The sequence below is a fragment of the Phyllobates terribilis genome, unplaced genomic scaffold (genome assembly GCF_046119375.1).
Source record: "Phyllobates terribilis strain yellow unplaced genomic scaffold, ASM4611937v1 Scaffold_14__1_contigs__length_39327217, whole genome shotgun sequence".
In the NCBI taxonomy this organism is placed as follows: domain Eukaryota; kingdom Metazoa; phylum Chordata; class Amphibia; order Anura; family Dendrobatidae; genus Phyllobates; species Phyllobates terribilis.
The window spans coordinates 21,561,463-21,577,640 of record NW_027362774.1 but is presented as its reverse complement, the minus strand read 5'-3'; the positions used below and the strand labels follow the sequence as shown (position 1 = coordinate 21,577,640).

General features: G+C 43.3%; 1 protein-coding gene across 1 annotated transcript in view; it reads right to left on the bottom strand.

Annotated features, from left to right (window-relative positions):
• Nucleotides 1-11,674, bottom strand: part of WDR88 (WD repeat domain 88) — a 31,704-nt gene extending 20,030 nt beyond the window's left edge. Inside the window, exons 1-4 of the mRNA XM_073659939.1 lie at nucleotides 11,550-11,674; nucleotides 10,593-10,703; nucleotides 10,098-10,186; nucleotides 9,563-9,626 (exon numbers count right to left, since the gene is read on the bottom strand). Of these exons, the coding sequence (XP_073516040.1) occupies nucleotides 9,563-9,626; nucleotides 10,098-10,186; nucleotides 10,593-10,703; nucleotides 11,550-11,654 (369 nt within the window). The 5' untranslated portion in view covers nucleotides 11,655-11,674. The remainder of the gene's footprint in view (nucleotides 1-9,562; nucleotides 9,627-10,097; nucleotides 10,187-10,592; nucleotides 10,704-11,549) is intronic.
• Nucleotides 11,675-16,178: the final 4,504 nt, after the last annotated feature.

Sequence of the window (16,178 nt, the reverse complement as noted above, 5' to 3'; positions counted from 1 at the left end):
TAATTATTGGGTATCCAAGCTGGACACTTGGAATGAACTCACTCTGTATGCCTTGGAGGTCCTGGCCTGCCCTGCCGCTAGCGTGTTATCGGAGTGTGTTTTTAGTGCCGCTGGGGGAATTATAACTGATAAGCGCACTCGCCTGTCAACTGACAATGCTGACAAGCTGACCCTTATCAAAATGAACAAGGGCTGGATTGGGCCAGACTTCTCATCACCACCAAATGACAGCAGAGTAACATAAAGTCAAATCCACTGTGTTATTTCGGGAGGTGTATTCCCATGCATCGCTTCACACCCACACCTGGGTATACGCTTCCTCATTTCGGCTGTTTTTTGCTCTTCTCCTTATCCTCAGCCTCCACGACTACTATACCACCAGGGTGACCGTGGTCCATGTTGCCAGCATTGCAAGTTCCTCTGTCCTAATTTTTGGCAGCTTTTGCTTGGAAGGCATAGGCAAAGACTATGGGAGACCCACTCCCCAATAATGGGAATAATGTTTTTAATATGCTGTACTGCATGGCTCTTGTAAGGGACATTGCAAGTTCCCCCTTCCTAATTTTTGGCAGCTTTTGCTTGGAAGGCATAGGCAAAGACTATGGGAGACCCACTCTCCAATAATGGGAATAATGTTTTTAATATGCTGTACTGCATGGCTCTTGTAAGGGGCATTAAAATCGTCTTGTTAAGCTACTGTGACCTCCACGTCTCTTCCAAGGGTCGTTAATATTGTCTTTTTATTCCACTGTAACCTCCACCACTCTTCCAAGGGGCAATGATATTGTCTTTTTATTCCACTGCGACCTCCACCACTTTTCCAAGGGGCATTAAAACCGTCTTGTTAAGCTACTGTGACCTCCACGTCTCTTCCACGGGGCATTGATATTGTCTTTTTATTCCACTGTAACCTCCACCACTCTTCCAAGGGGCATTAAAACTGTCTTGTTAAACCACTCTGAACTCCACGTCTCTTCTAAGGGCATTAAACCATCTTGTTAAGCTACTGTGACCTCCACATCTCTTCCAAGGGGCATTAAAACTGTCTTGTTAAACCACTCTGAACTCCACGTCTCTTCTAAGGGGCATTAAAACCGTCTTGTTAAACCACTCTGAACTCCACAGCTCTTCCAAGGGGCATTGACATGTTGTTTTTAATTACCTCTAACCTCCACGACTCTTGCAACGGGCATTGCATTTCCTCCTAATTTTTGTCAGCTTTTGCTTTTCAATGCATAGGCGAACACTAAGGGAGACCCACTCCCCAATAATGGGTAGAAGGTTTTTAATACGCTGTAATCCACGTCTGTTTCAAGGGGCATTGCAATGCCTAATAATTTTTGGAAAGCCTTCCATTCCCTGCTTAGGCCAACAGTGTACAGGAGACCCAGTTGCTATAAATGGAAAAAACAGTTTAGTTAAGGCCCTCTGACCTCCATGTCACTTCCAAGGGGCATTGGAGTGCCTCGAAATTTTTGGTAGGCATTGCATTCACTGTATGCCTTATAACTGTGTAGCTGAACCGCTCCTTTTGGTACGGAAACATATCCTACAAGACATGTGTGGTTGGCTGGCCTGATATTGATGTGAATGGTCCCTGTTCCTCCTGCTCTTTCTCCTTTGCCACCAGCTCATCCATCATTCATCGCCTGAAGCTTTGTTTTAACGGGAGTCATAGAACTGGGATAGTAGCAGGAAAACATCCAGCAATCCTCGAAGGAGGTAGAATATGCGCCAAAACGCTGACCACCTCAGGCCTAGCTGCTACTACATACATGCGCTTGCATTCCAAGGAACAGAAAGCTAAGGAGGTGGATGGCCTCATGATCATGAATAATTTACTCGTTGTGTAGGAGGCTGACCACTGCTGCTGTCTACCTTCTGAACTTTGTGTTGAAGCCTGATTGACCCAGGACCCGCAATCCTCTATGTCTGGAGGACGTGTTGCATCCCAGTGTCCAACTGTGTCCCGGCTTCCACAATATTAACCTAGTGTGAAGGTGTCAGTGAGATGGACCATTCCTGGCCACATTCACTTGTCCACGTGTTTGTGGTTAGGCTGTCCTTCCCACTAAATGCACTGGGGAGGGCACAGGTAATGTTTTGGTATGCGCGCTTGTGTATAAGGCGCACCGGGACAAATAGGGGCGGCTGGGGACTGTTTATGGACACCCGGCCACCCCCACGCGGCTGGGGACTGTGTGTGGGCACCCGGCCGCGGGGCGGCTGGGGACTGAGTATGGACACCCGGCCGCCCCCTGGCGGCTGGGGACCAAGCGTGGACACCCGGCCGCCGGGTGGCTGGGGACTGAGTATGAATACCAGGCTACCGACGCAGCCATGACGTGGTGGCCAGATTCCACCTCCACATGCCTAAAAGGCCCAATTTCAAGTGCAAGCAAGCTAGCAGTATGGTATTGCAGCCTGGGGGGTGGGTGGGTGGCAGGCTGCATACTTGCGCTTGTATTGCAAGTTATGGGGGAGGTACAATCGAACACTGCCCTGGGACAAGGACTTGCACGGGGATAGTTGCAAGTCTGCATCTTCTGATGCGGCAAGGATCACTTCTGATGGGCACACTTTTAGGCAGTGACCTGGGTGTCAGAAATGCTTCCAGGGGTCTTCCCCATGCTGTTCCCATGTCTTTTTAGCACTGTATGCATGTGTCACACAGCACATGGCCACATAAGGTTGTAAAATCTTAAAATGACATTTCCCGGTGAATGCATTTGTCACGGTTGAAAGCAATACAAACGTGCAAAAACACATAAAAAATGCTACTTGTGAACATAGCCCAAGGTGTGGAGGAGTATTTTTGTTTTTGGTTATTTATTTTACCTTATACACAAGTCTTTACCCTGGAAAGGATGTTCCTTAACCCCTTTCCGACCTGGTCAGTAATAGTACGCACCAGGTCGGGAAGGCCGGTTCAGCGGGGGCTCCGGCGGTGAGCCCGCACTGAAGCGAGCACATGTCAGCTGATTATTGGAATCGTAATCCACCCGCGGCTGTTAATATGTTAAATGACAGTGGCATTTAACTCGCGCTTCCGGGAGTCCTAAGCCCCGCCCATCAGTGACCCCGTCACGTGATCGCGGGTCACCAATGGGTGGGCATGACAACTCAGGGTCTGCAGCAGACGCCTGTGGTTGTCATGTCTCAATTGCTATGAGCGCCAGCTAATGGTCAGCGCTCATAGCAAGTGAGCATTTCTCCTGCATACAAGCGATCTGCTCATCGCTTGTATGCAGTAGAAGCAATCAGACAACTGCTGCTTCTAGTCTCCTCTGGAGACTATAGAAGCAAGCAGAAAGTGTAAAAAAAAGTTTTTAAAAAAATAAAAAAAATAAAAAATATATAAAAGTTTAAGTCACCCCCCTTTCGCCCCATTCAAAATAAAATATATATATATATATAAAAAAAAACCACATACACATATTTGGTATCGCCGCGTTCAGAATCGCCTGATCTATCAATATAAAAGAAGAATTAATACAATCAGTAAACGGCGTAACGAGAAAAAAATTTTAAACGCCAGAATTAAGTTTTTTTGGTCGCTACAACTTTGCAATAAAATGCAATAACGGGCGATCAAAACATCGGATCTACCCCAAAATGGCATCAATAAAAATGTCAGCCCGGCACGCAAAAAATAAGCCCTCACCTGGCCCAGATCCCGAAAAATGGAGAAGCTAAGGGTCTCGGAAAATGGCGTCATTTTTTTTTGTTTTTTTAGCAAGCTTTGGATTTTTTTTTCACCACTTAAATAAAAAAGAACCTATACATGTTTGGTGTCTATGAACTCGTAACGACCTGGAAAATAATGATGGCAGGTCAGTTTTAGCAATCTGTGAACGTGGTAAAAAAAGGACCCAAAAAACAACTGTGGAATTGCATTTTTTTGCAGTTTCACTGCACTTGGAATTTTTTTCCCATTTTCCAGCACATGATATGGTAAAACCAGTGATGGTGTTTAAAAGTACAACTCGTCCCGCAAAAAATAAGCCCTCACATGGCCATATTGAACGAAAATTAAAAAAGTTCTGGCTCTGGGAAGAAGGGGAGCAAAAAAGGAAAACACAAAAACAGAAAGACCCATGGTCGTTAAGGGGTTAACATATTTCACAGGAAAGCACTTTCACTTTCGTTTTTGAACGTTTTATTGTGAGCCTGTAAAAGTGGCTTAATACCTCTGACCACGTTGTTGACAGCAGTGACCTGGGGGTCAGAAATGCTTCCTGGGGCGATGCCCATGCTGTCCCCATGTCATTTGAGCACTGTCACTATCGTTTTGGGCACTTTTTAGGCTTTCTACAGACTGCCGGGGGAGCCGCCGCAAAAATGCTCGGGTCTCCCATAGACTAACATTGGGCTCGTTGCTCGGGTCGAGCACCCGAGTATCACAGTGAGCTCGGCCCGAGCTTCGAGCACCCGAGCATTTTAGTGCTCGCTCAACACTATTTCCTATAGATATTAGTCTGTATGAGCCCATCCTTATCTTTTTTTAAAAGAGACATCCAAAAATTCTGCTTTTTCTGCACTATATTGGTAGGTAATATAAATATTACGGTCATTGGCATTCAATTCTTCCATGAATCGTGTCAGTTCAAAATCCGTGGCCTGCCAGATAATCAGAATGTCATCAATGTACCGCATCCAAGAAAGAACACATTGATGACAGCCGATCTGACAGGAAGAGGTCCCTTTCCCACAGCCCCAGGAACAGATTGGCGTATGAGGGAGCGAAGGCTGCCCCCATGGCTGTTCCCTGGAGCTGCAGAAAAAAGGACCCCTTGAACGTGAAAAAATTATGGGTCAAAGTGAACTCTAGCAGTTCAAGCACCAAATCTTTAATAGATACCGGAAGGTCAGAGCCATCAAGGAAATACCTAGTTGCTGACAAACCGTCCCCATGTCTGATGTTGGTATATAGAGATTCGATGTCAGCTGTGACTAGGATAGTGTCAGAATTCAAGTATACCCCATCCATTTTGCGTAGAAGATCAGTAGTGTCTTTTAGGAAAGAGGGTAAAGTTTCCACCAAAGGCTGCAATTTAGAATCGATCCATCTATTTACCATCTCCAAATAGTCCCCCCCCCCCCCCCGATATAATGGGCCGTCCAGGAGGAATGGATGAATTTTTATGGAGTTTGGGTAACAAATATAGTGTGGGTATAGTGGGTTCAGTTACAATTAGTGCTGAAAAAAGGTCCTGAGTGATCACCTTATTGTTCAAGGCTTTATTGAGAGTAACCTGCAGTTGTCGATTGAAGGCAGACAAGGGGTTGTATGTACGTTTTTTATAACAGGTGGAATTATTAAGTTGGCGAAATGCCTCGGACTCATACATTTTCTTTGGCCAGATAACGATATTCCCCCCCTTGTCTGCCGGTTTCAGTACGACATCAGACAGGTTACTCAATTGTTTCAATCTCATACGTTCCTTCCTGGTAAGGTTATCCTTTTTAATTTGACATGGTATATTAAGAAATTCATTAGTAACAATTTGCACAAACAGGTCAACGTTTGTGCAATTAGAAAGGGGAGGGAACTTCTTGGAGTGGGGTCTGATAGATGGAGGAATCTTACCGTGTTCGGAGGTATTATGCTCAGTGGCCAAATCTTCTAAAGTTCTTAGGGCCAGTTGTTCCTCCTCTGTTGGAAACAATTTGTCAAGATTAATATCATGAAAATGGCGTTTGAATATTAATGACCTAGCAAATATACGCAGGTCTATGATAGCAGTAAATTGATCAAAACCAGAGGAGGGAGAAAAAGTGAGCCCTTTAGTAAGCAAGGATAGGTCCTCTGCAGAGAGGACATGATTACTGAGGTTAATTATCTTGTTATCTTTTTTTCTCTTGTCTATCAGGGTAGATTGATATCTGTTATATGGATGGAAATTGTAGTCACGTTGTTTGTTAACCTCAGATCGAGTCATCATAGATGTAGTAGATGTATCTGAAGTTTCACTGAGGTATGACGCTGAGGTGACAGATGGAGTGCGTGATGTTCGAGATTAGGTATTGGAAGGTTGACGCCAGCGGCAAACAGTTTTCATTTGATAATCGCGTACATCACGATTAAACTTGGTGCGTTGTGATTCATGGATTTTTTTGACCATGTTATCAACTGAGCTTTCCATTTGGGTCTCAAATTGTATTAATTTCTCAGCAGGACAGCTCAACTTCAAATTAATTTGTGCTGCATCTATTAATTTGTCCAAATTGGAGCAGACAGATTTGTCCACTTTAAAAACCATCCCACGTCATTTCAAATAATACCACCAGTGTAACAGTAACCTACTGAGAGTAAAAGGCATTGATTGCATTGACATGGGGATCCGTGGGGGCCAAATCTCAAAACGCCTGGCCCAATTGGAGGCCAGGTGGATTTGGACCCTCAATACTATCCACCCAAATGGTCTCAATGAAAGTCTGAGTTTCGTCCCATTTTTGTGACCGCCACCATTTTCTTCCCCACCCCCACCCCTCCTTCCCCTCTTCCCTCCCCCCCCTTTCCCCTTTTCCCTTTCCTCTCCCTTCCCCCTTCGATATGCATATTATTGATTCTCTCTGTTGCTGTTTTTATTTATTTTAACCATTTATTTTTACATCAGGTACGTTGCCCATTTGCCTCGTTTGGCTTATTCACTACGCGTCTATATTATACCCCGGCCATACAAGCATGAATTCAGTTGCTGCCTCCCTCTGATGTTAAGCTAACAAGATCGCCTACATCTACAATCAGCTATATGTCATCCGTGCTTATGCACTATTGTTACTATGTACATCATGTATATGTGATATGGGAATAATATGTTATATTCATCCTTAAATAGTGTTCCTCCTTTTCGACGTTTGGATATACTTAACATGTTTTCACGGTTATATGGAGTTGTTACCATATGGGAAATTCCCTATATGATTATATATTATGTAGTTGTATACTCTGATAGGATGCATTAGGATTTGTTATCGCCCATGACTGCATACGCAGCGACTGTTGCTCCCATATATATATTCATATGCACGATTGCTGGCGTTAAAATGTTACTCTAATAGGATAATCTTTTTCCCTCCCCTATACAATGCTTTGCCTACCTGTACGCACGTGTCCCATGGTCCCGGTACGCTCTCCTGCTTGCGACATCTCCAACTGGTCACTCCAGTGATGTCGCCGCTGTTGGGCGTCCTGGTTACCGTGGGAACGGGTGCGTCATTTCCGGACTGCGCATTGCATCCCTGGGTATATGGGCGGCGCCACCACTATGCATGTCTGGTTACTACGGTGACCGATTACATCACTTCCGGTTGGCGCAAGGCATCTCTGGGAGTCTGCAGCCGCAAATATACACATGTGGAGGGCGTGGGGGTGTGCTATAGTCGGCACTATCTCATTGGTCGACGATACCTTTTTAACACTGCACGTATACACTCTACCTATATACCCCTTGACAAAGGCTTGTTGCCGAAACGCGCGTTGGGGTTGGTGCGCATGTGGCAGCTACTCAAGGTAACTTTGATTTACATAGCTATACCTACCTTGTTATAGATTGGTCATTGTACAGCCACATGTCCTATCTAGTTCTAATGAGCGGGATATATAAGTGTGGGTAGTTACCATGTCACTGATATCTGATATTATTATATATACTATGGTAACTGTACCTTTTTAGGAACTTTTTGTCTCCACTGTGCGCGCCATTTTAATACACAGTGTAACTCAATGTATGTACAGTTATATGAAAAAGTTTGGGCACCCCTATTAATCTTAAGCTTAATGTTTTATAAAAATTGGTGTTTTTGCAACAGCTATTTCAGTTTGATATATGTAATAACTGTTGGACACAGTAATGTTTCTGCCTTGAAATGAGGTTTATTGTACTAACAGAAAATGTGCAATCTGCATTCAAACAAAATTTGTCAGGTGCATAAGTATGGGCACCCTTATCATTTTCTTGTTTTAAATACTCCTACCTACTTTTTACTGACTTACTAAAGCACTTTTTTTGGTTTTGTAACCTCATTAAGCTTTGAACTTCATAGCCAGGTGTATGCAATCATGAGAAAAGCTACTTAAAGTGGCCACTTGCAAGTTGTTCTCCTGTTTGAATCTCCTCTGAAGAGTGGCATCATGGGCTCCTCAAAACAACTGTCAAATGATCTGAAAACAAAGATTATTCAACATAGTTGTTCAGGGGAAGGATACAAAAAGCTGTCTCAGAGATTTAACCTGTCAGTTTCCACTGTGAGGAACATAGTAAGTAAATGGAAGAACACAGGGACAGTTCTTGTTAAGGCCAGAAGTGGCAGGCCAAGAAAAACATCAGAAAGGCAGAGAAGAATGGCGAGATCAGTCAAGGACAATCCTCAGACTACCTCCAGAGAGCTGCAGCATCAACTTGCTGCAGATGGTGTCACTGTGCATCGGTCAACTATACAATGCACTTTGCACAAGGATAAGCTGTATGGGAGAGTGATGCGAAAGAAGCAGTTTCTGCAAGCACGCCACAAACAGAGTCGGCTGAGGTATGCAAAAGCACATTTGGAGAAGCCAATTTCTTTTTGGAAGAAGGGCCTGTGGACTGATGAAACCAAGATTGAGTTGTTTGGTCATACAAAAAGGTGTTATGTATGGCGGCAAAAAAACACAGCATTCCAAGAAAAACACTTGCTACCCACAGTAAAATTTGGTGGAGGTTCCATCATGCTTTGGGGCTGTGTGGCCAATGCCGGCACCGGGAATCTTGTTAAAGTTGAGGGACGCATGGATTCCACTCAGTATCAGCAGATTCTTGACAATAATGTTCAAGAATCAGTGATAAAGTTGAAGTTACGCAGGGGATGGATCTTTCAGCAAGACAATGATCCAAAACACCACTCCAAATCTACTCAGGCATTCAAGCAGAGGAACAATTACAATGTTCCGGAATGGCCATCCCAGTCCCCAGACCTGAATATCATTGAACATCTGTGGGATCATTTGAAGAGGGCTGTCCATGCTCGGCGACCATCAAACTTTACTGAACTGGAATTGTTTTGTAAAGAGGAATGGTCAAAAATACCTTCATCCAGGAACTCATTAAAAGCTACAGGAAGCGACTAGAGGCTGTTATTTTTGCAAAAGGAGGATCTACTAAATATTAATGTCACTTTTCTGGTGAGATGCCCATACTTATGCACCTGTCAAATTTTGTTTGAATGCAGATTGCACATTTTCTTTTAGTACAACAAATCTCATTTCAACGCAGAAACATTACTGTGTCCAACAGTTATTACATATATCAAACTGAAATAGCTGGTGCAAAAACACCAATTTTTATAAAACATTAAGCTTAAGATTAATAGGGGTGCCCAAACGTTTTCATATAACTGTATATTCACCCCAAATTGCAATGTTCTAATAAAATTTATACTTTTATATACAATTTTGATGGATCATCATTTCTTTGGGCCCTCGCTCTCTCCCCCCTTTTTATATATATATATATATATATATATATATATATATATATATATATATATATATATATGTAGTTACAGAGTATTCATAACATACCAGCATTTTCCCGGTCTGCAAATCCCAAAGCTTGACAGTTTTGTCATATGATGATGTCACCATCCTAGAGGGCAGGAAAATGATTAACATAGTTTTATTAACCATAAAAAGCGTAGGGAGAATTGATCCCCCTTGTGCAAACTGCACTCATGTTTGGATCCAACATCGATGTGCCATATTGGCACCCGGCACATTGATGCATTACAGGGACAGTTATATATTTGAGCGGCCACCATGTAAGTGTGAATTTCCTGTGCAGCGATCCATCGGATATTATCATCATGATGGCTTCATTAAAAAAAGATATCATCTCATTGAGACAAACCTTTTAAGTCTGGTTATACACATGAAAAAAACTGACGGTCCAAATATGGGCTGCGATGTCCAAAAAGGCCACGGTTCTCCTAAGCCTAACCCTACAGTTTCATAGGCATACGGTGTGTCAGGCTGCAGAGTTCGGGTCGGGAGAGACTCAGGCTGTGAATGATGGACGTGCAAAACCGGAGTAAATAGAAGTTGATAAGAAAATTGTCACCTGGTGTTGTCACCTGTCGGATTGCACTCAGAGATAGGACCGCTGTGCTCATCTTTAAAATCACAGATCGGGGAACAGGTAGAGAAATCCTGAAAAAAAAAAAAAAAAAAAGAAACAGCAAAATTACTGTTCAGTCAGGAAGAATCGCATTGTGTTATGGCTGCCTTCACGTCATCACAGTTCCCTCTATAAGTGTTATTATATGACATGGTGACCATTAACAGGCAGCAGCTCTCTGCCCTGGCTAATAAACGGGGGCTCCTGATCATGACGAACAGGTCAGTAGCGACCATGTGACAATCCCTGGACAATCCCTTTAAAGAGGTTGTCCACTACTTTATCCTTGTAAAATGGGTCGGGGTCCGACACCCGGCACCCCCACAGATCAGCTGTTCTCGGTGGCCGCCGTCCGGAGCTGCTCTGTCTTCTGGTGGCCGCAGAGAACAACAGATCCCAAATTTGCAGGTCAGGCACAGTCCCCCAGGGGTCACCTACCCACAGTTTTGCTGTTGCATCATGGGAACTTGTCAGAAGTTTTGTATCCTCAAAACAGAAATGGCAGGAAGTGACGGCCCCGCCATGTGCCTTTAAGACTCTAAAAGGAACCTGCGAAAAAAAAAAAAGAATATAAATGACAAGGCTATAAGGGGTTCATCTGCTTTGAACAAGACATGAACACTGCAGTCGATCAGTGTCCGCTGATCGCCTGCAGCGCCCAAGTGACTGGTTAATGTTTATTCAGCTTCTACAGGAAAGTCCAAAATGAGAAATCCAAGCTAAACCCACACTTTTTAGTGCAGAATTTTCTTGCGGATTTTTCTGTGCATTCTTAGCGTATTTCCTGCGGACATACGCCCCGTGGATCTGTCGTGTACCCGTTTTAGTGTGAAAATGTATGCCCGCTCTGTATATGTGTACACGGCGTGTATGTACGGTGCGTGGATATGTATTAATGCTCTATATGGCGGTATTAAACATACCATTGTCACTGTGTTTTTTTGATAAAAAAATAATGACAGAATTATTTCACAACTAATACTTAGAAAATGTATGACTTTATTTGACCACTTTATTTAATCAACGTCCCCTTTTGCTCCCCCATTTGTTATACTGAACATAAACAGTTTACATATAAAGCTGATTGAAAAGAAAAACTACAATACTCTAACCAATCAGACGGCATCTGTCATTTTTTCACCTGCTTCTGAATTATAAAAGCAGCAATCTGGTTGGTTGCTATGGGTAACAGAATGGTAATTATTGCAGTTATGTATACAAAATAATCTGTACATAAAGTTGATTGAGGGAAAAAAAAATACAATACTGTAACAACCAATCAGCTTGGTCCTTTCACTTCCTAACTACGCTTAATATATGAAAGTAGCAATCTGATTGGTTGCTTTGCTCAATGCTCGATGAGTTTTATATAATGACTGAGAGCAGTGTGACCACCTGGGACAATCTCTCACTGTTCCACATGGTCTCCTCCTCGCTGGGGTTCGTTCCGTTCCTGTGCAGTGACATCTCCATTAACACGTCTGGAGTTCTCGTCGCCATAGCAACCGGCTACAGTGGCCGCGCTGGGCCAAACTTACTGTCGTAATGCGCCATCTAGTGGCACCCTGGTGTAAGTGTCAAATACACAGTCCAGTATTCACCATGCAGATAGAGGAGGCCGGTTACTATTTTCTAGTGACTGCTTGCCCTTGTGTACCCTGTATTTTTAAAGGGGTTTCACAGTGATAGTCTATAATTATGACAGGCTGATCATGGGGGGACTTCGCTCAGGACCCCAACAGAGCAGTGGCGCTCATTTACACGCCGCCTAAATTAAATGGTTATTACTATCTTTGTGGATGGATTGTGCATGTAAAAACAAGCACTTTTGCAATTTACTGCTTGCTAAAACTTGCAGCCGTTCTTGAGATATTCACATTTTTCTTTTGTTTACAGCTCGTTGCCTAGGAGACCGACCACCGCTGTTGTCTAGTTTAGAAGCACAGTGCTGAAGATGGCCCGGATTAGGAGGCGACACGCTCCAATGATCCTCGCCAGCTTCGGAACCGGGACAATTAGAAAAGAACACCGCATGTGTTCAGGAAATGGTGGTCGGTCACCAAGGCAACGAGCTGTAAACAAAAGTGTTAATATCTCGAAAACGGCTGAACAGTTTAATTAGCAATAAATTGCAAAATTGCTCTTATTTACAAGCTCGATCTGACAATAGCCATTTATGAAGATGGGACTAACAACAGTGCCCTCTATAGTTGTGTGGCCACATCTGGTACTACAGCTCAACCAGCTCCTCTAGCACTAAGAGGGTCCGTTACTTCATTTCTGCACATCTCCCAGAAAAAAAAAAGGAGACCTAGTGGATTCCCAGAAGAGTTGGCCAATCTCTAGGGCACCGACGAAACCTAATGAAGTCTTCTTATACACAATGTCATATGAAATAAGCCCTGGTGTTCAGTCCTAGGTTCAGGGGTGGGGGTAAGGGGGCATGGAAGATGTGTGACTTTAAAAAAAGGTATCTTTGCATGCCACGGAAGTGAAGCCGGAAAATTTGGCAAGTATGTATTATCCCTTTGGGACGCGGCTCATATGGGATGATTTATTGGACAGAGTCCAGGTCTCTGATTGCAGCCTCAGGGGTCTATGAAAGATGTGTGACTTGCAAAAAGGGAATGATCCCTTTAAGGATACAGTCCTTAAAGGGATCAACTGTCAAAGCAAAATTTGCAGAAGAAAGGGATGCTTCCACAAATAAAAAAAAAAAGTTTACTCAATGCCTCCAACTTTCCTACCTCCCAGGTTAGTCAGTCCAGTGGTCTTTGGCAATTCATTGATCACTAATATCAGCTGTCTCCGTCCAGCTGACAGGCGGACTAATAAGTTTCTGTACTTGGCAGACCTGGAAGCCATTGGTAGGCTTTTGGGGGTATGTCAAAAGTAAAAGAAAAGTCAAAGATGCTATAGGATTTTTACAGGATGAAAATGGAGAAATGGTAAGAGGATGTTGAGAAGGCCGAACTTTTTAATTCCTATTTTGCATCTGTTTTCTCTCAGAAAGAAAATGTAACATCAACTGATTTTCACTGTCCTTTTAAAGGAATAGAAGAATCCAAGTTATCTGTAAACAGAAAGATTGTGAGGGAATATTTAGCTAACATAAATGAGTTCAAGTCTCCAGGTCCAGATGAATTACACCCCAGAGTACTGAAGGAGATCGTAGAAGAAATTTTAGAACCACTCTCCATAATCTTTGAAAATTCTTGGAGAACAGGAGACGTCCCAGAAGACTGGAGAAGAGCAAATGTTGTTCCTATCTTCAAAAAGGGGAAGAAGGTGGACCCAGAGAACTATAGGCCGGTGAGTCTGACTTCTATACCAGGAAAGATCTTTGAACAAATTATTAAACATCATGTATGTAAGTACCTGGATAAGAATGAAGTGATTAACCAGAGTCAGCATGGGTTTGTAACTAACAAGTCATGTCAGACTAACTTAATTTCCTTCTATGACAGAATCACTGACTGGGTGGATCAGGGAAATGCTGTAGATATAGTATATCTTGACTTCAGCAAAGCATTTGACAAAGTATCTCACACCATCCTTATTGAAAAAATGACCAAGTATGCAATGGACCAGGCAACTGTTAGGTGGATTCATAACTGGCTTAGTGATCGGACTCAAAGGGTGGTTGTAAATGGCTTCACATCCAGCTGGATGAATGTCTCAAGTGGGGTACCACAGGGCTCTGTCCTGGGACCTGTATTGTTCAACATCTTCATCAATGATTTAGATGAAGGAATTGAGGGTAAACTGATTAAATTTGCTGATGACACAAAGCTAGGAGGGATATCTAATACTAGAGAAGAGAGAGAGAGGATTCAAAAAGACCTAAATAAACTGGAGCAGTGGGCAGCAACCAACAGAATGGTTTTTAACAGGGAAAAATGCAAAGTACTACATCTGGGCAATAAAAATGAAAAAAGCATATACAGAATGGGAGGAATAGAGCTAAGCAACAGTACATGTGAAAAAGACTTAGGTATACTAATAGATCATAGACTGAACATGAGTCAACAGTGTGATGCAGCAGCAAAAAAGGCAAATACAATTCTGGGATGTATTAACAGAAGCATACAGTCTAGATCACGTGAAGTCATTATCGGTCTTTACTCCTCTTTGGTCAGACCTCATCTGGAATACTGTGTACAGTTTTGGGCACCACATTTTAAAAAAGACATAGACAAACTGGAACAAGTTCAGAGAAGAGCGACCAGAATGGTGACTGGTCTGCAAACCATGTCCTATGAGGAACGGTTGCAGGATTTGGGAATGTTTAGCTTGCAAAAAAGAAGACTGAGAGGAGACTTAATAGCTGTCTACAAATATGTCAAGGGCTGTCACATTGTAGAAGGATCATCTTTATTCTCATTTGCACAGGGAAAGACTAGAAGCAACGGGATGAAACTAAATGGGAGGAGACACAGATTAGATATTAGAAAAAACTTTTTGACAGTTAGGGTGATTAATGAGTGGAACAGGCTGCCACGAGAGGTGGTGAGTTCCCCTTCAATGGACGTCTTCAAACAGAGGCTGGACAGACATCTGTCTGAGATGATTTAGTGAATCCTGCTTTGAGCAGGGGGTTGGACCAGATGACCCAGGAGGTCCCTTCCAACTCTACCATTCTATGATTCTATGATTCTATGACTCAGGCAGCCATAGCACCTGTGATCAATCTGGGGAGAAGTCGCGCCAATATGTTGCAAAAGGACTGGTAGGGTAACAGTGAAAGCCCTCTCCCTCTCCTAATGCTCTATTAACCACGGCGTCTAAGAGGTTAAAGGGAATCTGTCAGCAGGATTTTGCCATGTAATCTGAGAGTAGGGGCTGAGACCCTGATTCCAGTAATGTATCACTTATTCGATTATTAAATCAGTGTTTTATCAGCAGGAGATTATTACTACAGGACTAGGTGTCTCGTGCTTTCGGGTCCAACCCTGTCCCTCAGGGATCCTGTTAATTTCAAGGAAACCTATTTGTGCACATAATTCAGCCTCTAACGTATCCAGCATTTTGATGAATGATGTGAAGAATATTTCCATCCTACAAACCTACCGCCAGCCACATAAAAATTATATAAAATGATGGACACAAGAGAAGTATTAATACTTGTTAGTACAGGGCGACGTTGAGCCAAACATTTCCAGTAACTTGAGTTTGCATTTCTGTAATGTTTGCCATCATGACTGATTAACCTTCTGTATAAACACTGGGTATATACATTTTGGGGAGAGGATGCCATTATAGATTTCATTTGTATGACAGTGTCGTCTGTCCAGCACCAGATCATCATCATCATCACTGAGCCCAGGTAAGATTTCTTTGCAAACTCCAAAGTGATGGTAAGTTATATGTCATCCATGTCCGACCACTGTGACCCTCGGCAATCAGTAGAACAATACTGTTCCCGCGCTTGGAAAGAGTTGTGGACCTATAAGTACTACTGTCCACTCTGATTAAAGTTCATCTATTATTTAGATCAGGCGATTCCTGCTGCTCAAACTGAATCAAAGCCTGGCTACGCGACTGCAGCCAAGGATATTATTCTCTGAAACGCTCCAGAGTTTGAGAAAAATTATACTTTGCACATCCGGCCAGAGACTAGACTAGTCCTGCTCTGTTCCCGGCCGGCTCTTCCCAGCGCTGCTGCAAGTGACTGACAGATTTCTCCCTATGTACACATGAGGGTGAGATTTGTCAATCACCTACAGTGGTGCCAGGAAGAGTCGGCTGGGGACAGAGCAGGACTAGTCTGGTCCAAAAGCATTCAGAGAATAATATACCGGGCTGCAGTTGTGCAGTCAGGCTGCGAATCGTGTTTCAGGCAGCATGACTTTGCTTGAAATGATAAGTAGTACCTAACATATAAAGCAGATCAGTCTCGATCCGGGTCTTGAGACCCCACCGATCAGTTACAAAGCCTCTGTGTGCGCACAGACAGACTCTGTACTAAGGCTATAGATCCGGACCGGTAGACTTAGTATTGATCCTGTGCACCACTCTTGGTGT